Source organism: Cyclospora cayetanensis, unplaced genomic scaffold (genome assembly GCF_002999335.1).
Source record: "Cyclospora cayetanensis isolate NF1_C8 unplaced genomic scaffold, CcayRef3 CcayRef3_contig_1, whole genome shotgun sequence".
Taxonomy (NCBI): domain Eukaryota; phylum Apicomplexa; class Conoidasida; order Eucoccidiorida; family Eimeriidae; genus Cyclospora; species Cyclospora cayetanensis.
This window is the reverse complement of record NW_020312036.1, coordinates 750,001-771,928: the sequence shown is the minus strand read 5'-3', so window position 1 is coordinate 771,928 and position 21,928 is coordinate 750,001. Positions and strand designations below refer to the sequence as shown.

The 21,928-nt window shown below is 49.2% G+C and overlaps 4 protein-coding genes across 4 annotated transcripts; 2 read left to right on the top strand and 2 right to left on the bottom strand.

Annotated features, from left to right (window-relative positions):
* The first annotated feature begins 171 nt into the window (after positions 1-171).
* On the top strand, positions 172-4,274 carry LOC34618532. Its single transcript, XM_026336979.1, has 5 exons — positions 172-1,003; positions 1,116-1,678; positions 1,927-2,829; positions 2,971-3,682; positions 4,105-4,274. The coding sequence occupies exons 1-5, from the start codon at positions 172-174 to the stop codon at positions 4,272-4,274; spliced, it is 3,180 nt and encodes a 1,059-aa protein (XP_026192764.1).
* Positions 4,275-4,718: 444 nt separating this feature from the next.
* On the top strand, positions 4,719-6,696 carry LOC34618530 (phosducin-like protein 3). The gene is made up of 6 exons (XM_026336970.1): positions 4,719-4,766; positions 4,938-5,043; positions 5,256-5,329; positions 5,721-5,818; positions 6,044-6,239; positions 6,655-6,696. Exons 1-6 carry the CDS (start codon positions 4,719-4,721, stop codon positions 6,694-6,696), a joined length of 564 nt encoding a protein of 187 aa, XP_026192755.1.
* A 477-nt stretch (positions 6,697-7,173) lies between these two features.
* LOC34618529 (phospho-2-dehydro-3-deoxyheptonate aldolase) lies at positions 7,174-9,836 on the bottom strand. The gene is made up of 8 exons (XM_026336958.1): positions 9,801-9,836; positions 9,285-9,331; positions 8,856-9,175; positions 8,554-8,668; positions 8,273-8,392; positions 7,993-8,050; positions 7,441-7,612; positions 7,174-7,325 (listed from the first exon to the last, which is right to left on the bottom strand). Exons 1-8 carry the CDS (start codon positions 9,834-9,836, stop codon positions 7,174-7,176), a joined length of 1,020 nt encoding a protein of 339 aa, XP_026192743.1.
* A 746-nt stretch (positions 9,837-10,582) lies between these two features.
* On the bottom strand, positions 10,583-12,005 carry LOC113147199 (phospho-2-dehydro-3-deoxyheptonate aldolase 1, chloroplastic-like). The gene is made up of 4 exons (XM_026336948.1): positions 11,604-12,005; positions 11,052-11,371; positions 10,792-10,876; positions 10,583-10,663 (listed from the first exon to the last, which is right to left on the bottom strand). The coding sequence occupies exons 1-4, from the start codon at positions 12,003-12,005 to the stop codon at positions 10,583-10,585; spliced, it is 888 nt and encodes a 295-aa protein (XP_026192733.1).
* Positions 12,006-21,928: the final 9,923 nt, after the last annotated feature.

The following is a 21,928-nucleotide window of genomic DNA, read 5'->3' as shown; positions in this document are numbered from 1 at the left end:
TAGAGGGCCTAGTTCTGTTCCTTCAAGGTCCTTTTAGAAATCCAGGGGAATGCATTAGATTTTTTTGCTATCTATCAGTAGTTTGGGACCACATTATGAAGCATTCCAGACATAGAAGTATGGCTGAGCGTCTGAAGCGTAGGGTTTAGGATCAAAGGGCTCCTAGGCCTCATGAGTTGGCGACTCATTCACCTCGCAACTGGCGACGTCTGGGCAGTCCCTCCCCTCCCTCCAGCGCACTTGCCACATCCGTGCGCCTCTTGCGGCCTCTCCCTCCCGAACTGTTGCGCGTCATTCACTTGTGCTTGTGTGGGGTCCCTCCCAGGGGTCTCCCCTAGTGGTTGCTCTTCATGGGGACCTCTAGAAGACTCCGCTTTTGCGGTGGGGCGTGGGTCTGACTGCGCAGTGCGGCTTGTTTCTCCCACATGCAGCAGAAAGCACTTGTTCTTGCGAGTTTTGCCTCCCTCCCTAAGGGACACACTGCTACCTACGGAGTTGTTCGACGGGAAAAGTTCGTCTGAAGCGGGAGACAGCAGATCTGCAGGGGTCCCTGTGGCATCCGAAAAGCACATAGAGCTTCTGAGGTTTCCTTCAAGAAGGGCTGGTCGATTTTTTGTCCGAAATGCCTCGCCTAACGGAACGTTGATTAATGGCGTGTTGTTTGGGACCGTTCTGAAGGAACAGCAACAACGGCAGCAGCAGCAGCAGCACAAGCTGCTGATGCATCATCAGGATTTGGAGATAGAGCAACGACAGCAGCAGCAGCAGGCAGCCTGGCTGCTACATACGGGGTATGCAGAGGTTTTCCCGGGAGACCTTCTTGAGCTAGCAGGTGACCCTGCGCTCTCATTACTTGTTTCCTTCTCGCCCACCTCCCTCTGCTTGGACAGAAACCCAGACGTCACACCTAAGCTGCGAGTAGAGGAAGAAAGTCATGTGCAGCACCAGGAAGAAGCAGGAAGAGGGAAGCTTTTGAAGTGTGTGCGGGCCTGCCATAAAGCGGGTGAGCGCGTCACTGCTTTTGCTACTCCTGCTGTCTGTGGCGCGTGCTGTGGTGGCTGTGTTGTTCCTCTATGCCTCCTCTCTCTGATTTCCGTGTCTGCTTTTCTATGCAGGCCTGTATCTTGTGGCCCCCCGATTCCATTCGTCCTGCTGCTGCCTCCTTTTGTCTTCTTCGTCGCCTGCACCTTCTTTGCCTCTGCTTCTATGCGTCCTCTGCAACAAGCCCCTGGTGCAGCTTTCCGCTGTCATAGATATACTTTTAAAAGGAGGCGACAGCGAAAAGAGTGGCAGCAGCCGAGGGGTGTACTTAGCCGCTAGGATCTCCCAGGCTAAAGCAGAGCATGTGTGCCGTCTCCTAAAGGACTCGGCTGCGCAGAGGCTTCCCTCGGACGGAGGACTCCTAGAAGGCTCTACCAATGATTTCTTGCTAATTAAAGACGCAGAGACGGACTGGCGGTTCCTCGTATTGCACCTCGCTGCCGCATCTGCTACTGGTGACAGCGGCAGCGAGTGCTGTGTACAGGGCGAAGAGTATTCACACCAACCGCCTCACGAATGCTTAGTGGCTGCGCTGAGGCGGATATCTCCTGCCAGTTCTTGTGTTCCAGCCTCTTTGTGTGCATACGTGAAGGACCCAACAGAAAGAATAAGGGGGCAGCTCTTTGCGGGATGCCTGGCCCTCTCGCTGAGTACTGCTGCGCACAGGCGGCTTGCACAGCTCTTTTGGTGCGTTTGTTGCCTTCTTGCACTGCTAACGGTGCTCATCCTCTTAGCGCAAATGCTATTGTTTGTGATTTTGAGACCTCTGCTCTTCTGATCTTTTACTGTCAGTTCTTCTAGACGTCCTGCTGGTGTTGCTGATGCTGCAGGGGCGGGGGAGGATTTTCCCTCTGTCTGGTCGGGCTCCACGGCACCCTTGACAAGGTTGCAGAGGAAGCCCTCAGTCTTGCCTCCCATTCGAAGACAACACAGCTGCCTGTGCAGTCAGATGTAGCCACTGCAGCTACAGCGGTTGCAGCAGCACTAAGCCCCTTTCTGGGGGGTCCTCCCTGGGGGCCCCCCCTCTGCAGGGCATGCTGCATCTTTTTGGGGCCTGGAGAGGATATATTGGATGAGCCAAGGAAGAAGGCACTACTGTTGGTGCTGCAGATAGTTGCTGCTGCGCTTCATCAGCAGCAACAAAACCTACCGCCACAACAAAAAGTGCAGTTCCAACAGATCCAATCAGAGCACCACCAGAAGGACAGGCAGAGGGCACTTCTTATAGGAGGGGTGCGGTTGCTGCTCGCGCGGGAGCGGCAAGTAGCGATCTCTGTGATCAGTGGCTCTGTGTTCACGCCAGATGCTCTCTTCGCCTCAAAGGACATCCAGCTGCAGAATCTACAGCAAGAGGTCGTAGCCCATTTATCGTGGCAACAGTTGCAGTATGAGCAGCCACTGCAGGTTCTTCGGGAAGAAGAAACCCAGCAGCCATCAGGAGATTTTGAAGCTGCTTCATGCGCATTATCTAGTGCTGGAGGGTCGCGCCCTTCGACTCTTGGTGCAGAACCATCTGGACTTCCACAACCATTGGCAAAGGGCTGTGCGGCAGATCCTTGTTTCTATCCCGACAAGAGCGAGTCATTCCAGACCCTAAGCCCGTTGAAAGCTTCAGCGGAAGAAAGGGGCACGCACGAGGCTTCTGGGGGGGCTTTAGGCTGCGTGGTTTCGAAGGTGGACCTAAGGGGGCAGGAGACAGAAAGGCCCAGGGGAACCCAGCGTCAAAAGGCCTCAGCTGTGGCCCGATTCGCTGCGATTTGTGAAGCAATAGAACTAGCCTCACAGCCTGTAAGAAGCAAAGATAATACCAGTGACACCCGCGGAGCGACTTCTGCACCTGTTGCTCCTGTGCTGCAACCGCAGCACCAGGTGCAGCAACAAAAGGACGATCGTGTACGCCAAACACCCATGTTCGAGGTGACCCCACAGCAACCGGATCAGCAGGATTGTCCTTGTCTTCCAGCACTAGCGGTGCCTGCAGTGGCGTCAGCGGCCGTAGCACAAAAAGCATCGAAAGCGGCGGCTTCGGGTTGGCTGAGGAAGCAACAACAGCAGCAAGGTGATTTATCTACCTGCGGAGCTGAATCGAGCACAACCAAAGTACTTAGATGCCTTCGGCCTGTATGTGTTCTCCAAACGAATCTTAAGGGAGACAGAAAGAGGTTCAGGAAGGACACTTCCCAGCTTCCAGCGTGGCGGATGGCTAACAAGGCAGCCCCCAAAGCAGGCGCTGCCCTCCCTTTTGACAGTAAAGGAGCGGCAGCGGGGTCCTTCAAGAGTGCCCTCCGGGCAGCCTCAAGTAGCCGGACCCTAGATCGACCTCCGGAAAGAGCTTTTACGGAGCTACATCCAGATGCTATCGAAGTGACAGCCAGAGAAAATTATTCTGGGGACTCTTTTTGCTCGGGAAATCCTGGGAAGTCCACAGACACTGTGTGTGCAGAAACAATGTCTACGGTGTGTCAGCAAGAGCTGCAGCAGTATCACGACTTGTTATTCAGCAGAGATGGGGGCGACAATGCAGATTGTTTTCAGCAATCAGAGCAAGCAGCAGCAGTAGCAGCGGGGGAGGCAAGTTTCCCCAATTCTAGAGAGTGCCTGCGCGGTGTGGACCCGCAACTGCCACAGGGAAAGGCAGGGAGTCCACGGTGGTGTGAGGGCTTTTCTCTTGCCACCAGATCACGTCTACTGCGGTGGAACCGAAACACTGCTTGAAGAGTCAGCGGCCTGAGGTCGGAACAGCAAAGTCTTTGGGTGTCATGAGCTCGCCATTTTTTGTAGTTCCGAGTGCCTTTGCTGTGCAATGGACCCTTTACACTATACCTACATTGAATTGCTTACGCCTTCTGTTGCGGCTTAAGCAGCTGCTCCGTCGCTGCATCTTAGCTGTCGCGCGGGAAAACGTTTGTAGCAATCGTTACTGCACACCAGATTTAGTGTTCGTGGACACTTGGGATGTCTTCGGCGAGAAAAGGCAGACTTATTTTCTCCTTTCTATACGCAGAACGCTACGTACGCGTCTTAATACGATCCCTGTGAAGATGTTTTTTTAAGATTGTCTAGGGTCGGCGCCTCCCGCCACACTGGTTTCAAGGGCCCCAGGGAACAGGCGCAGTAGTTATTTACCAAATTTTACTCCTATCACCGCGGTAGTGGTGAGCTATTCAAGTACAAGAAGTCAAAAAAACAGTAGAGCAGGTTGTTTGCCACAAACAGTTCTCGAACTCTATTGAAGCCTCACGCACATCGGCTCGGCAATCAGGGTCGCTGTACTACAGCCCTGTGGCACGCCCTCATTCCGGGAGTGCCTGCAGCTGTACTGCAACACTGCGAAGGTGTGTTGTTTTCCCAAGCACTTAAATACAGAGAAAATGCATTTACGCCGCAGATCAGCATAGAGAGTGTGTATTAACCCACCCCGTTTCCCCTTCATGATGTTGCTGAATTGTTCGAGGTGTAGATCCATGTCTACATTTTCCTTTCAGCGTCCATGAACACTAGTCACGGATTCCACCTCTTTTATCTGTCTTCTTTTACTCTTTAATCAAGCCCCTTACTCCCGTCGGCTTCCGCTACGCTCGGACGAACGTGTCCCAGCCTCCCTCAGGGGGTCTATAGCGTGGTGTGCGTTGCTCCATAGCAAAAACCCTCCAGCACGATTTTTTGGCCTCGCAAGAATGGAGACTTCAGACAAGCTCACACAAATCGCCACGAATATAGTTTTGGTATGCCCCGTGACTCCCAGCTCTGTTTATGGGTGTGGGTTTCACAGGACTCAAGGTCTCACCGTTTAGTTTATGTATAAGTAGGGAGTGCTTCTCCAGTTCATTGTACTATACTTGTTGGTGCTGCTGCATCACAGCAACCTTAGTGAGGCTTGTTCGCTGCTTTCGCAGGAGAAGGCAGCTAAAGACAAGTTTTCTGCTTTAAAGCAGCAACAGTTGCACCGTGTGCACGACCCTCAAAAGAACGGATCAGCAGGGTCACAAAATCAAGAAAAAGGTGAGAGTTCTCTGTTGCTTGCTTCCTGGAATCCCTGACAAAAACGGGTTACATCTACACTCGATGATAACACCACTGTATCTATGCAATATCTGCCACCTTTCACCGAGCACATTGAATTTGTGGGTTCAGAAGAACGGCATTAATATGCACCTGCGTAACAAGCAAGCAAGTGCAGTGCTAAGGCTCTTGTGCATCTATTTGTGTTGCAGATGAGGAGGAACCGGACGGTGAGGGATTTGACGATCTCTCTCACTGGAGGGAAAAGAGAATGCAGCAGCTGAAGGCAAGTTCGTGTCCTCTGCCACATAGTCTGTCCCTCCTAGGCCTAGGCTGGACGCTTTTGGCTCACTCTGAGGGGCCTGACAAGTGCGTCTCTTAAAGTCCATGATCTTTTTGCCAGCTGTCTTCTCGTAATGTCGCAGCTCGCAAGACAGCGACAGACCTCACTGAGAGAAAAGGGACATGGGGAGTACTCAGATATACCGGAAACGGAATTCCTAGGGGTCGTGACACCTGCGCCTAGAGCAGTAAGCCTTAAATCCTGAACGCACGTGAACCTTCGATCTGAAGCAGAGGTGCCCTGAAGGGGGTTGAGGAAATAAAATCGACCGTAAATCATTAAGCTAAAGAGATAATAGATGAACGAATATGCTCACGTGTGTTATGTGATTCAGGTCTGCCACTTCTACAGCCCCCGGTTTGAGCGATGCCGCATCATGGATAAGCATTTGGAGATCCTCGCCAAGGCCCACCCCGAGACCCGAATCTTCAAGTGAGAGCTTCTAGGCCTCTCTATTAGCCCTTGTATCACATTGAAATGTCGAGTTTGCAGCTAAACGTGCAGGAACTTAACGATAAACTTTGTGGCTAGAACGGGGGATTTAGGAATTGGCGCAAAAGACAAAGCATGGGGTGTGGGATTTGGAGCTTTGTTCATTGACACCGCAGCACAGCTTTCCATTTACGGCTGTGGGTTTCTGTTTCGTGGGTCGGTTAGGATGAACGCAGAGAAGGCGCCGTTCTTTAGCACCAAGCTGCAGATCCGTTCGCTGCCTACGCTGGTATTTTTTATCGACGGGGTGGCCGTGCACTCAGTAGTGGGCTTCACGGAGTTAGGCGGCGTTGATGACTTCAAAACAGCGACACTCGCGAAGCTCATGCTGAAGCACAAAGTCTGCGACAATCTTATTGCGGTGGGCATTCGTTTGCTGTCTACAACATTCACAGCTCTCGCATGTCCATCTCTATGTACAATATCTTGGTTTTCCCTTACCCATATAATCTTTAATCGTCTCGCTTCATCTCATTCATACACTGGCCAAATTCCCGACCCAGCCGCTCGACCCAATCGCTATTTCTTTTTTCCTTGCTTCCTCTTGCTCCATTTCAATATGCTGTTTTGCTTTGTTAAATTTGAGGCGTATCATCGTGAACTCTCCCGTTCGATGTATCTGAAGCCGTTATGCTTGGCTTGTGGATGGTGCCATTGCCTGTTAAGGGCATCTGCTGGAGTATATGGAAGTGTAACCCACCGCCGCTCTCTGACCAGCGAGTTCAGCAGACAAATTGCTAAAAGTCGGCTGCTATTTGTGTTGCGTTTTCCTACAGCAAATCTCCAGCGGCTCTGAAGAATCAGATGGAGACAATTAAAGACTAGACAAGAGACTAATTTTTTAATGGCAACTTGATGCACTTGAGGGGGTCCATGGGGTTCCGTAAAACTTTCGACTACTGTTGCAGCGAAAAGTTTCGCAGGTAGAGGTCTGCTAGCGATAAGCAAAGGGTTGCGATAGGAACATCTACAGGTATGAGGGTTTGGAATATTAGAGTTCACTCTCTTTGGATTTCGGAAAACCACTGACCCCTAACCGCTTGCAGTTTGATACTTGTAGTGTATCCAGCCAACTTTTCATTGAACTTGGCACGAGCTAGCTGGTCAGTTAGATAGCTTGGATTACGTCTAAATGCACAAATATCTCTGGTTCACCAGAAACATTGACTGAACAGCCTCTTGGCTGGTTGGTTACCCAGCTGTCGTAGGCATCTCGACTAGCTTCTCTCCGCCCTACTTTCTAGCGCAAACCGGAGAATTGGATCCTCTGGTGCCCTCTTTCCAGGCATCACCTATTAAGGGTCAATTTCTGCGCGTCGATTGGAAGCCCCAATGAGGTTGCCGATAGAAAAGGCAATCTCAAGAGACTGGTGGTAGTTGAGTCGGGGGTCGCACACGGGCGGGGTGAGAGGGGGACAATCTGGGCTGATAGGACCCCCCAAGCACTCTAAAACGTCTTCCCCTGGGAATGCCACATCAATATCAAGATGCTATTACGTATGCATACATGTATTAAGGCGGCAAACGCACGTGGTTGGGACATACGGCCTTGCGTTGCTTACCAGTGAGTTCTAGATGTAGACCCCCAAGTCTGTCACCCTTTTCGGCGAGGACGGCGGCCACTAATTGAATTTCGGCCATTACATCTTGGAATTGTCTCTGCTTCTCTCCCTGGGAGCTAACGCGTGTGTTGCCATGCATTGGGTCACACACCCACAACACGGGTACTGCAGCCTGCAGGAAGCCACAAAGCAAGTAAATGGTGCCACACACGGATAAGGGCTATCAACTTTGAACAATGACAAGCCTTCCTTTTGGTGAACTGGAGTGCAAAACTCAATGGAACAACTCATTACACGTAAAAGTGCAGGTCGCTTCATTATTAATTTCGTTGGTGTCCAGCCAGCAGTGCACAGTTGACTCCCGGTGTGCGAGGCACCAAGCAAACAATACACCGAGGCAGGCACGTCATTTTGTGCATGAAAACCAAAGGAAAACGGCGAAAGGACACACAGCAACACTGGTATAACAAAACAGAACGTCTTTCGAGATTCGGGAACAAGGGTAAGCCATACAAAGAGACGCATGCAGCGATGTTATCCTAAAAAACGTACCTCATGTACCGCATCCACCAGATCCGGCAAACACCTCCTCACGTTTTCAACACCCAGTCTATTGAGAGGCAGACACACAGCTGTAGTTTTACCAGGCAATTAATTGGCAACGACATTTGAAATCGACAATAGAATAGCGAATTCCGAAATTACTGGATGAGACGCAAGTACAACCCAAATAGCATAAGTGCCTGAACCCCTGCACACTACAGCACAGTATGGAGATTGTACCAGATGCTGCACTGGGACAAGAAATATATATAAAGACTTAAAATCTTACCTAGTAATCAAAGACACTTTTCCTGGCTGATTGTGGGGGTTGAGGCGCTCACAGAGGAATACCAGCTCCGCAGGCTTTGTAGTAGGGCCCACCTTGATGCCTATGGGGTTCATTAAGCCCCTGCAGGGGTAAGAAGGAAACCCTATATAGGCTGATAAAAACTACTGAGAGAAGCACCGCCTACACAAAACTTGGATACAGAAAGGCCACTGTTGGCTTCTGACTGTCAAGTGAGTCGCATACAGGTCGTGCATCCCGGTATGCCCCAGGAAATTCCTTACCGGCAGAACTCCACATGAGCAAACTCGAGTTGGCGTGTCCTGTCTCCAATCCAGAGAAAATGAGCACTCGTTGCCAGCGTCTGTACGTACGAGCAACTTGAATTAAGCGTCAAAACTTGAGAAAGTGGACCATAAAGACACAGGGAAGCTCCCTTTTAGTACAGTAAGGAACTCAGGTGCGGGAAGGGTGGAAAACGTACAGACGAAGAGTTGGGGACAGGTCTGGCAAGGGCCTCTTCATATGGAAGCAAGATTGCCTCATGCGACGTGTATATTCGTGGCTGCAGCCGTGCACAAGTCACATAAACACAAAGCTGCGTGTGGAGCAGAGCAAGACAGAGCAGCACAGACAAGGCCATAAGGGCTGTAAGGTCTCACCGCTGCGTCCATCGGCAAGGGTACTCCCGTAGTATCCCTGTCTTCTGCTGCCTCTCCCGTCCGTCTGATCTGTAGTTTTACATCTCTGACTCCTTCCCCTGTTCCTCTGTCATTGTGAGTTTCAACTGGATAATTTTCGCGTGTCTGAGGATCCGGTGCCCGCCTGTTCGTTTCCTCTGTACCGGATGGCTTTTTCTGCACGTGAGGCACCAAATCTGCGCTGCTGTGTGTCTGAGCCCGCTTTCTACAGGCCTCGAAGACCCGGCAAAGATGTTCCCTGTGGTGCATGCACAAACAAAACGACAGAGATATTTTATGTTCCGGGTTCAAAAAACAAACCCTGTCCCCTTCACTGGGATTTAGGCGTTGCTATCCTAGTTTCTCTTTGGATTCTCGCATGCTGGAAGGAAGGCCAAAGTATGCACAGGATGTTCTCATCCCGTCGCCACATAATACCTTGGGAAAGCCACAGAGGAGCATGAAGGGGAGAACCATGCGATTCGTCAGATTCAACTGGGTGTCGGCAAAGGAAAGCAATTAAAAGCACGGTCAAACCGGAGACAGGGATCAAGACTGTTGTGAAGAATCAGACGCCAAATTACACAGAAACATATAGTGCTTGCGTGTAGAGAGAGGGCACCTAAAGGATAGCAAAACACTTGAATACAAAAACACTGACGCGCATCAGCACCATCTAGTTGATTGGCCGAAAAAAGCAGGTGCACAGGCAAAATAGCTAAACGGCATGACATACATACTGGCACATGAATGGAAACTGAATGAAGCAGCGAGAGAAGAACGGAGGGAGGCACAATGGCAACCACACAAGGGCACACAGAGAGGTTCAAGATACCCATCAGAGATCTCACCGTCTGTGCTGATTGAGCGTGGACCTTGGAGTCCATAAAGACGAATGCCAGTTTCCTTCCGCTTCAGAAATACCGACAGAGAAAAATCTAGGAAAATCCGCTTTATTTCTCTGTCTTCTGACTCCTTCTGCCTTCCTAGCAGCTGCGGATGCGTGCTTTTTGTCTATGTAGCTGTCCCTTTCCTTTGCAAATTAATCTTCCCCACCCCATTCCGGCCCCCACAAAACAAGTATGTCAGCGCACCTGCGATCAAATGTCTGAGGAAGTTGAGGGTGGCGGCCGAATGAAAGTACGCTACGCATAGCAACACATACATTGTTCTACCCATTGGCTCGCTCTCTCGCTCGACCTCCTTCATGGATACTGTATCTTCGTCTAACTTCAACCCATGAGTATGAGTTCAGGCATCAATAGGCTACTGAAATCTGAAGAGCTGCTATTCAATAGTTGCGTGCGCAGAAAAGCCAGCCATGCCGAGGGCGAGAGGCAGGGAAGAAGGTGAGAGTACGAAGACACCAACAAGCTGGCAATGGGGTGAGAAAAGAGGAAGCACAGCGGCAAAAGCCGCTGCATCACCGTGCTGGGAAAATACAGTAAAAGTGCAAGCTAAAAGGAAGAGAGGGCACTAAGTAGTAGATGGGGCAGAAGCAGAGACGGCAAAAGCAGAGACACTGAAAGCGAGAATGATGACAAACCTGAAAGAGTCGATAATCCGCACCTAGGGGGCTTACAAGCGGCCTATATATAGACTAAGGCAAGGCAGAAGTAAGAGCGCAAAAAAGTTATGACGCGCATAGAGAAATATACATATGCATACACCTTTCGTTGACCCTACCGGAGAGCATGCGGTCTGCGTTCGGAGTCTGCAGCACGCAAACATGGAAAGTCATTAAGATATTCAAAAAGATGCCAATAAAACCAAGGTGCTCAACGTGAAAAAGCAACACCAACGCAGAAGGAGATAGGCAGAGATAAAGGCAAAAAAACAGACCCTTTCGCTGGGGCATTCTCCATTTACAGCGTCTCCTCTGTAGGTCGGCACCGCCTGGTCTCCTCGCTTTTCCATGCTATTTGTCCTGCATGAGAAGTATGAATCAAAAAAATGTTAGCAATACAGCAAAACACAGCAGAGAGATATATCTTGGCTGCGGGAAAAAGCACAAAGAAACATGTTGCTGGCTACGCTAACATGTAATTTCCCCACGCTTTTATCCAAAGTTCACGCAGGAACTCTGAAGCATCTGGACGTACCGAGGTTTCCCATACTGTCCTGCAATGCGGCCAACAATGCATACGGGCAGTTTAAGCTGGGCCTCCATTACCGCCCCCACATGCAAGAGGAGTCCGGCAGTATCGCGAAGTATCTCTTCTCTGCAGCCACGGAATTGCTCGGCACAGGGGCCTCCCTGAAGCAGAAAGGCCTCTCCATTCTGTGCCTTCGAGAGAGCGGAGAGAAGTGATTTCACCTCGTTGGTGGAAATGAGGGGCGGCAGTAAACGCAGCTGTCTGCACACCCCGGTGACCGCTGAAGCTGGCAGTGACGCAAAGGGGTCTTGAGCTGCGGGTAGACTCTGAAGTCGGAAAAACAGAATACCAAACAACCAAAAAATCAGGGCGGAGAATGACAGCCATACCAACTACCATCGCAATTTTCCTTGTGGCTGCAATCTGGAAAGACTGTGCAATACGGTAAACGCCTAGAAGGCCACATAGACATCACATGGGACTCCTAGAAGGCATCAGCTTTATATTATGCACAATGTTTCGTGTACGAGGAAGTCGCTATATGGTTGGAGACCTCACCCGCCAACTATCAGGGGCCCACAGTGTACGCCGATCCCTTCCTTCGTCTTTGGTACTGTTGCTAGCAGCATAATCCGCGGTAGGAGCACCATTGGAATCCGAGACAGCAGGTAAATGGTACAGATGGGCGCTTGAGTGTGTGGATTCTGAGTCGCTGATCATTCCGCTATCGCAGTGGCCGAGAAAGAGAGGAGTCGATGCAGGAGCTGTTGAGGAGGTGGAAGTAGAAGGGCTCAAGCACGCCTCAGACGCTGCTCCAGTTGTTTCTTTTCTTCTGGCTGCTTCGGTAGCGCCTGGAAACGTTGCCCATGAGCTAAAACGCGTCTTCTTGCCTGCTCCCATTGCTGAAGCTCCGCTGCTCCGTTTGAGGGCCTCCACTTTTGGGATGCCCCTAATCCCCATTTTAAAAACACAGGGGGGCGGCTCCGCCTTTTAGGAGTGTCTGGTCCCTTAAGCATGAAGCATGGCCTCTGGAACAAGCAAAGGGGGGTCTGTAGTGGAGCCGACCATCACTGGGTACGGGGCCCTCGCTGCGCGCCCATGCTGTGCCTCCCTTTAAATGTGTTTCTCTCCTTCCATTGACTCGTAGTTCGACTTTCCTTGATGCCCCTCTTCCTAAATTTCCGTCCTGATCTCTGTTTTGCTTACTGTTTCTCTCTTACTCCGTCCAGTTCACCGTTTAGGCACATTTCAAATAATTCTTTGGGGGACACCGTAAAACAAAATGCTCTGCAATTTCTCCATGATGAAGCAACAGCGTGAAGAAAATTTTTTTAGTGAAGTCTCCCTAAACAGACTTCCGGAGCTCGTATCACAGCGTGGTAACCGCGACCCGCTGGGCCCCTGTATCGTGTGGGGCCCCAGAAGATCTGAAAAACGCTCCTATAATGTCTCTGCATATGCACCCTGCAAACCAATCGAGGAGGTCAAAAATATTTGTGCGCATTTCTCGGTACGCAAAACGGCCAGCTATTTGTACCAGAAGTCTGCCCTCTAAATGGTGTTTCCCTCATTTAAGTTCGAGGGCATTCGGCTGGAACTTTTGCAAGGGAAGGAGCTTCAGGAAATAATACTGCTGCACTAAATAGCGAAGTATGGACGCAGCTAGAGATGAAGCAGAGGTAGTGTGCCGTGGAAAAGAAGAAAGGGGAAAGTAAGTCCCTTTAGTACCTGCGGGACATGATCTGCAGCAGGCTAAGCTACCCTTGATGAATTTCTAACACACTAGTTAAATTGAATTAAGAGGTCATGAATAAGTGTTTTTTGGCTTGATAGTTCGTTCGTGGCATTTCCTCTAGAGTAAAGCTAGCTCACGGCGGCAAGGTAGGTAGCGAGCTGAGCTACACTAAAATATGTTTTGCTACACTAATTATATTCATTTACCGATTGGTCAAGAATTGACTATTTGGTTTGTTTGCTAGTATATTTCATTTATTGCAGAGTACTGTTAGCTTGATAAAATACGGCTCAATGTTGTGTATTGTGCGCGAGTTGGTATGTGGTACTAGCTGCGAATGTTCCGAGTGCTTCCAGAATGTAGCTACACCTCCATCAGCTGTCTCTGTACCCTGTTTGTTCCTCTTCTCTTACGCCGAGAACTTTTGCTTCTGAGTGCAAGGCGGGAGTTCTTTTAGACAAGAGTCACTTACTTGGTATCATGTTTTTGTAATGTCTGGAGGTATTTGTCTCCTTACGGGGAACTTCGCTGGGCCGTTACAGCTTATTTGACCAAGTCGTTCGATAAATCTGTTTTCCGTTCATCCAGTGGCTGATGATGCAGCGAAAAGTCATCACAACTGTGGTATGGTGTCAGCAAAGTTAGTTGGTAATTCAAGATTTTGATTTTGGGGAGCAACAGGATGGTAAAAAGCCCTCTGGCCATGCACGTATGCCGTGGGCCAACACCTAACGGGTCGTCGGTGGCCATTAGTGAAGGCGACTGCTCCATGGCTGGTAGAGATGCATAATTTGTAAGCAGATTGAGCGACCGGTAGACGGTCTGTTGGGCAAAGGCAAGACTTCAGCAATCGGCAGGCAACGGTCGGCACAACCCGGTCTTGATACCGGAAAATGACCAAAGATAGTGCATGCGCTCTATCTAAAAGCTCGTGAAGAAGATAAGTGTGAGGCAGAAGTTCTTGCTGTCTCAAGTTGAGTACTGGGGCGGACCAACAACCAGGTTGACATATTTCTTCACACACACTCTTATGAATCCCCAATCACCCTTCTGACAGGCATAAAAGTGCACTCCATAATCGCACGCGCAAAGCTTGAGCATACCACCATGACTTTTACTGTTTTTAAGGCCTTGACTGAACTGCAAGTTAAAAATGAATTTGTACGATTTGGTCAAGGAAAACCGGATGGCTGTATACATGGACGACATCTCAATGCTGAGCCAAAACGGTCAAAAGCATCCACAGCACATATAGCGTGCGCTTCAGCTGTTGCGAAACAAACTGTCGGTACACAGTGCTCGTTTTTCATTAGTTCAATTGTGCTTCCGGAACTATGGCAATAAACGCTTTATTCGGACTGTCAGAGGTTAAGGGCTAGGACAACAGCTACGTCGTTTGAAACAAGCAAGAACTTTTTTTCCCTTGCTTCAGCAATATCACAGCTCGAAAAGTTCTTCAATTATTTCAAAATAATCTCGGGCCCTTTCACGACTTCTCCAGGAGTACGCTACAGGAATGAATCCGAAGCTCGTCACTGTGTTATGAAATACCTTTATGAGCCTCATACAGAATGGCGATAATATGACCGCCACAAACCAGTTAGGGGCAGATGAGCAGGCAGATCGCACCTAACGCTGCCCTTGGAAGAGTTTCCGGCTTCATGCTTAACAAAACTAACTGCTTGGCTTGATTCTGTTCCATGCACTAAAATTACGATCCAACAGTGCACTTGTCCACCTGTTTTCCCGGTCATACCTGGTCTACGCAAAGGTTGAAGCGCTCACCATCCGAGGTGCTAGATGGTACTTCAAGCTGCCACTGCGTTAAGATCACTCAACGGTTGATACTAAAGTTAATCTTAGAATCACCCATCTGATTGAAACAAACAATAGCCGAGTTCTGAAACCCTTGAGTCGGATAGACTGACTATCCGGCATAGTTCTGTGTGTGTTTTGTTGCCACCCACAGAGCCCCAGCAGGAATGCGGCAATATGTCGAACTAACGTCAAGGATTATTACATACTCATTTGTGGGCTTTTTTCCTAAAGTTGCCCAGTTGTCTTTTATTTCCTTAGTGCAAATCTCCGTTGACGAGCCCATGTAACCGTAGTGCTAGGCACCCACAGTACTGGGTGGTTTCAGCAGGCGAATGTATGCGCAAAGCTCAAGAGCTACAAGCACGTGCTAGCGATCTGCAGCGATTGGCTGTGCTCGTGAAGCAATGTAATCTGGTTCAGGTGGATCGTTATGCTCTCTGTTGTGCAACAGACAGTGATCGGATGAAGCAACTTGAGCCAAGTGGCTAGGGCTACTCTTAGCTCCCTCACAAGCCAATGTTCTTTCTCGTTCCATCGATTCCTCTTAGTTAAAGGTACGGTAAAACTATCAGTGGTTCACTCCTAAGGTAGTCCTAAAGTTCAGGGTAGTTCGCGGACAGTGCCGTGCATGCAAATGGCCCTTGTGTTTTGCGGGAAATCGACAGCGCCTCGTCAAGGTGTTGGAAGCTAGGACCACTGGGCGCCGATGACATACCAGGTTAAAAGTTTCAAGTGAAAAGGGATACAACAAGCAAACTTCAGTGCTTAGAGGGGCTTCGGGTGCAGGATTTGTTGCCTGCGGTGAAATTTGCGCTTTTCTTTGCTTGGCAATCCTGATTGCCATGGACGAGAAGCTCCTTGGTGACCCCGCTTCCCCAGCGCATGTTCTGCCGGAAATAACAACTTTCGGCTAGATGTATTGCTTGGAAAAATATTCCAGTCATTATTGCAGGATGCTGTCTACACTCAGATTTATGCGCACTCTTTCTTCAATATGCTGTCTCTGCATTGCTGATTATGCCTGTTCGAGTGTTGAAATCGACTAAACTGCAAGCAAAGGGTGTCCTGGTATGCAGTAGCGGTTCTATGATGCACAGAAGCAGTGCTGGCCAAATGCGTAAGTTGATCCTCTTCACATTTATACTCACCATATGTTTTCTGCTTAGCAGGAAGCTGATATATTCTACTTCGCCAATGACAGTGGACTGTGTCACCGCTGCCTTGTGTTCGTTGATTCAGTCCTTCTTTCCTTTCTGGCTAGTGTTTGTGTCTTAACTACCTTGTGTGTCTCTTCGCGGATCATACGCTTCTTGCGTCTATCAGTCACGCTTTTCACATCTTTGCCTGCATGGGAAGTGGCACTAAGGCGGAAATTTGGGGGCTCTGGTATGCATGGTTGGTCTCCACGGACAGGTACAGAACAAGTGGGCGTGAGTTTCGCAACGCAGAGAGGGGCCAAGATGTAGCAGGCCTAGCTACACTTATGCACTTTCAGTGCAGCGATTATCTTAAGTACATCTGGTGAAGAATTGACTTTTTGCAATAGCTGTTCGTACATCTTGTTAACTGCACAATACTAAAGCTTGTCGCAAGATGACGCAATGTCGTGCGTCTGAGATAAAGGTTGTCTCCAACTAGCTGCGACTTTTCCGGGATGCTTGTAGGGTGTAGCGATGCACAACCTAGCTCTCCTCTCCCTCTCGTTGGTAGCGTTGAGGGCTGCAGGCAGGGGAAGGCAAGAGTTCTTTTAGGAAACATAGAGAAACTTTGTGTCACGTTCGTATTAAAACCATGGCTCAGTGCTTATCAAGCGAGACCATAAATGAAAAATTTTGGTATGACAGGTTTGAGCACCAAACTATATTGTAGGAATACCATAAGGGTGTATATAAAATAACACATTGCGTGGGATGCTGAGCCATTAGAGCCTACTACGGTAGGAGACTTAAATCAAGATATTGAATTTTCGGGCATTGTGTATTTGCATAAGATAAGGCTATGCACCTTCTTCAGTATGGAAACCTTGAAATGCTAGACATCACTCGAAGCAATCCCAAAGAGCCTGAAGACTTTGGGGCTTGTCCCGAAGAATTTGAAGCGTTTTTAAGGCGTGCGGTTTGAACTAACAGGTTTTCGCTTCTGATGTTCAAGAGCGACATATACGCAAAGAACTTTGAGCAGCGGGAGCACTTCAGACCTCACGGGTAACTGCAGCGGGGTCCAATTGAGGTGCTCAACAGGCCGATGGTAATCAGAACAGAACGAGGCGATATAGCAGTATCCCAGCATGCAGTGCACCAAGCCAACCCCATAAGAGTTCAGAATATCTGGTGACGGCCATTGTTTTACGACAGTGAGAACATGCGTGGTTACCTACGCCTGCCGTGAAAGCTGCACACGACATCCCTGAAAAGTGCCCTTTTTCGGTGTGAAAGGGGACTTTGTGCCCAGTTTAGTCCACCAGATATACCTGCCTGGGACCTGAGCTATCAGCGTGTGCTTTCATGCGGGGAGGACCTGCCTTTGGTGTTTCTGAATACTGTGGCAGGGACGGTTGCTTGGGGTACTAATAGGCGTCAGCAGAATCTTAGGGAAGCATCGGAACCTGTACTGCCCCCCAAATTTCAAAGATTTCTTAGTGTTAAAAGAGTTCCTCATGAGTAGGCTTCTGAGTTCCAGAGCCCCTGCCTACCTGTGAATCCTCCGCTTACACACGGCTGATTTCCCAGAGCCGCAACGACTGAGAATATGCCGAATTTACGACTAGCGGAGAGATCCACTACTGATAGTTCTGAGGTACCTTTGGCTTTATAAAACTTGATAAGGAATGAAGGGCATTGACTCTTGAGGGGGCTCAGAAGGACCTGGCCACATCGTACCGAGTTCCTCAATATGGTCACCTTCTGGTGCACATAGTAGAAGCTGCTCTTCCACTAAAATCAAGTTTCCACGCGCGCGTTACATAGATAGCCGCGGCCTATCACGGATAGTGATTCATCGCTTGTCTCCTTTGGGCTTTGCTCACTCATTCGTGTCCTCCAGACAGCTACTCCCTGAATACCTCCGCTGCCAAGGGTAACCGCTGACTCTGGAACACCGGGTCAAGCTCCAGATCGGGTGGTGCTTCTCTATGTAGAGCAGGAAATCGACAAAACTATGAAAAAACGAGTTTACATTCCTCCTACACTCCCATAGAGCTAGACATATTGCAGTGCAGTGAGGTTGATGCGCTTTGTCGACTTATTTGCCTTCGACTAATTCGCAGTGGTCCTATAGTGTTCAATGTGCGGACGAGCCATAACGGCATGCCAGAACGCAGTAACAAACTTCAAACCCTTATCCGTGATGATAGTCTTGGAGAATCCACGAAGGCTGCAGATATGTGCTGAGAACAGTTGAGTGACTTCTTAAGCCGCCACAGAGCTGGAGCAAGGGATGAAATGTGTTTGTTTGTTGAACCTGTGGACAAGGACGTAGTATAATACTAGTTTTGCACATACGGTCGCTTCTGTCACAGTTGAAGGTGCAGGCTAGGCACTAACATTGAGATACTAAGTACCATGTAGACCTTCAACGTTGTACGGATCGCAACCAGGAAGACTACTAGGGCAGGTTCACGGCTCTCTACAATACAAGCTAGTAAGTAGCTTCCGTGATCATAGTAATTGTAAAAAAGTAGTTGCTTTAGATTCTGCCATATTTTTTCCATACCAATTTCCACCTAAGCTTATTCACGAGATTGAGCTTAACAATGGGCCCGGGTGATGAATGAGCAAGGAGTACAGCATTTATCAGCTTGAAACCTGGTGATGTCGCGGCACTTTTATCCACTGGGACAGTGAGAAAAAGCTATAAGCCATAGTCGCTAGCTTGTGCTGCTTGCACAAGTGCACAAAAAGTCCATCACCCATGCGTGTGCAGGCTTGATGTGTCGATTTCGTTTCTCGTATTGCGGTCCTTACATTTGATGCTGGGGTATGATTTGCAGGTGTGCAGGTTGAGATTAGCCATTAGCGTACTTTTGAATAATATTCGTGTTAACGGCCAATAAAAAGAAGAGGCTTTATTTGCCTATTTATGGGAGTTTTGCGATGGTTCTTAGGTGGCTTCTGCAGAATAAACATTGGCGTAGGGGTCTCTACACACGCCCACATGCCCGGCGCTGAGGGCCCTGGTTACCTCAGCGCTACCGATGCCTGTGTCAGTGGAGAGAAACGACGAATAGCAAAGCCTCTACGTGGCATGCAGCTGCAGTATCTACTGGGGGTGATACTATTGTAGTGCGCTGACACCACGATTGCGCCTCCTGTTTCTTTCTTCGCAGCTAAAAGTGCACACTAGGCATTAGCTCCCAATCTCTAAAGGTCCTACACGCTCAAAGTGGGTCAGTTCCCTCATCCCCTGAAGAAGGGCAGTGCCTCTGCTCAACTATGTCATTTTCTGAGAGATTTTGTGTGGCGAAAATAATTGTGGGGAGGGATATTATCCCATCCTTTCTTTGAGTTTAGCATTATATCAACATAATTATGCTTACAGACAGAGCTGAATTGTGAGCGGGGATGAGGAATGAGCAACATTACAGATATTCTCAACTAGTGGCTGAAGCGGCAGGAATTGATTACCGGGGCCAAAAGCGTTGCTTCGACCACGAATCTCCAACTTGGCTGGCACGCAGCAGTGCAGGCAGCGGCAGCCTTTGATGGCTGCATAGCGCTTAAGTGCTGATTTGCACGTTTTTGGTTGTGCCCCTGATTTTGTAGTAAGAAAGCCTGTTGAGATAGGCCCAGGCGTGCAGCAGCCAGTCGAGTTAGCGTGAAAGTGTGGAAACAAAAGTGATCCCAAGTCTGTTTTTGGATTAATCGCGCTGTCATTTTCTGCATGAAATTGGATAGATTCGTTGTTGATATAGGGTTTGCAAGCGTCACTTGGGACGTAGTGGGTCATCGTGTTTGGGATCTCCACCGGTGCCCCCTCAGCCCGCACAGATCCTTGCCATCCCATCATGTAAAATAGCCTCAAGAGAGCGCTGAAACTAGTCGGCAGTGGCATTCCAAGTACTGACTGTCAATGGATGCGAGGGTTTGTGATGGGATGAACTAGGAAGCAAGGAGCTATCTGTCGTAGAGCTGCGGCGCCTATTAGGATGCATCCGAGCCTGGTTGACACTTTGACGACACTTAAGGCTTGGAGCCATTGGCTAATAGTGGTTATTCAGCGAAGATATTGGATTGGGTCTACTATTGGGACTAGGCAGAATCTCAGTACTTCTTGTTGATTTTTTTTGTTTTCGGGCCTCGAAATTCGGATAGCTACTGGAAGTTACCAGTTCCTGATGATTTTGGCTGTTTCTTCGTTCCAAACCATCAGAATAAAATTTGCTTTGCCTTTTAGGAATGCACTGTGTACGCCCGTGTGCTAAGGTGCTTTGCGCAGCTGGCTGGAAATACTTGGGATGCTCAGGGAATGCAGCAGCCTGCAGCTTTTCTGTACTCTCTCCCCTCACCTGGAAAGCCTTAGGGGTTAACGGCAAGGAGCGGGTGGAGTTTGAGAAGGAAAAACTTAGTCAGTGTATCAATTCTTTTTTTTCATTCTAAGGTTCTCATTTAGAACATTAAACAGCAGCATTCGAAAAAGTTCCTGCCCACTTGCTATTCCCCCACAGCATTCCCGCATGAAAAGAAATAGTAGACAGACTGAAAGTTACTGAACGCTTGGACTATGCTAAGCATTCTGACTAATTTGCCACGGTCACGGATGATAACCGTTCACTATTACATTGTGGGGCTATGATTCCCGCCGTGCGACACGTAGAAAATGGGAGGGGCCAAGCCAATCAGTCAGTTCTTGGATATTTTGGGGGCTAATAGTACCGATTTTCGTGCAAGCTCTTAAGTGTAGCTGGGCCAGCGACACTGAGGGCCCAGTGGTTAACACTGTGATCACCCGCGTCCTTCTCCCTTTATTGCTTAAAAGACACTCATTTGAGTTCAAGATTTGATGTAAATCTTGGCAAGTGTTGTTCGAAGCTTTAGAGGCTATGACTGTGTTGGTGTCGCATGGGTTCAGCTCCGGAGCCCGAGAAAGCGAGAGTTACATATAACTTCCCTGTGGGATGCCGGTCTCTACAGTTACTCGAGGTCTTTCGTATAGAGTAGGCGCATTGTAGGTTCACTGTTCTAAGAGGTAAAGTTTCTTACAAGCAGAGATGCTGTATGCTTCAGCCGAGGAAGTCCCATCGCCATCTGTACCCTCATACTGATGCACCGGTCAGCATAGACAAGTCCAGAAAAAGCACAAACTAAGAGCGCATCAACAAAATCACTGCGTAGAGACTATAAACAACAAAGTCCCATAGGCTAAATACTATTCTATGAAAACCACGGAAAAATTGGACCGATGGTAATAGTTTTATGCTTGAAAGACGATGCTAGTTGCATGGTACGGGTCTGAAGGTCGCTGCCTTCAGGACTAGATGTGCAGTGCCCACCGCAAAAAACTCCACCTGTGGCTTAAGTGCCACCCAAAGCCTTTGGTGTGACATCCGTCCTTCGGCTCTCACCCCATTTTCTTTGCTGTAAACAGGTAAATACAAGCACTCCTCGGCCGCCTGCACATCGACTTGGTTGGGCTCAGTCCCCTGTTGCCAAAAGGTAGCTGCTTCTGGCCCTCTCAAGGAAGTCCACATGTGTAGAAATGCCACCTCTATTGTCGGAGCTACATTTTGCCTGTAAAGATACCATCCGGCACGCATCCCGCCGTGTACGGCTAACTACCTCATAAGTCAACGGCGTTCACGTTTATCACCGCCCATGGATGGTCTCTTCCCCTTCCCGCTCCTCTATGCTCCTGCAATTCCGTCTTCAATGGCGTTTAACGGGGAAGCAGACGCAAAAATGGAAGCGCTGCAACAGCTTCAGTTACTTTACTTTTTCTGCCCGCTGCAGACGAATCTTAACATGCAGCAACACAGCTAAATACGCCTATGGGGGGCAGAAGTATCCAAGGTCATGGCTTCTATCTAAGGCACCTCATGGCTGTCTGCACTCTCACAGCAGTCCTTGCCTCTGTCTTTGTAATTGCCAAGCGCTGGCAGTACCTGTCCTTGAATAAGGTCGGCACTTACACCCGGTATCTTGCATTGGGTCCCAATCCTGGTGGAGCTGAAGGAGGAATCTGCGGCGGCCAGGATTTGGGGTCTTCTGACGACGGCCCCGCAAAAAGCGAAGAAAGGAGGAGGGGGTGCTTGGAGAAGACTACCCTCAGATGCCAACATTGTTGGGTGAAGGCTCCTGCGCGCATCCATCAACACCAAGACTCTTATTTGAGGCGC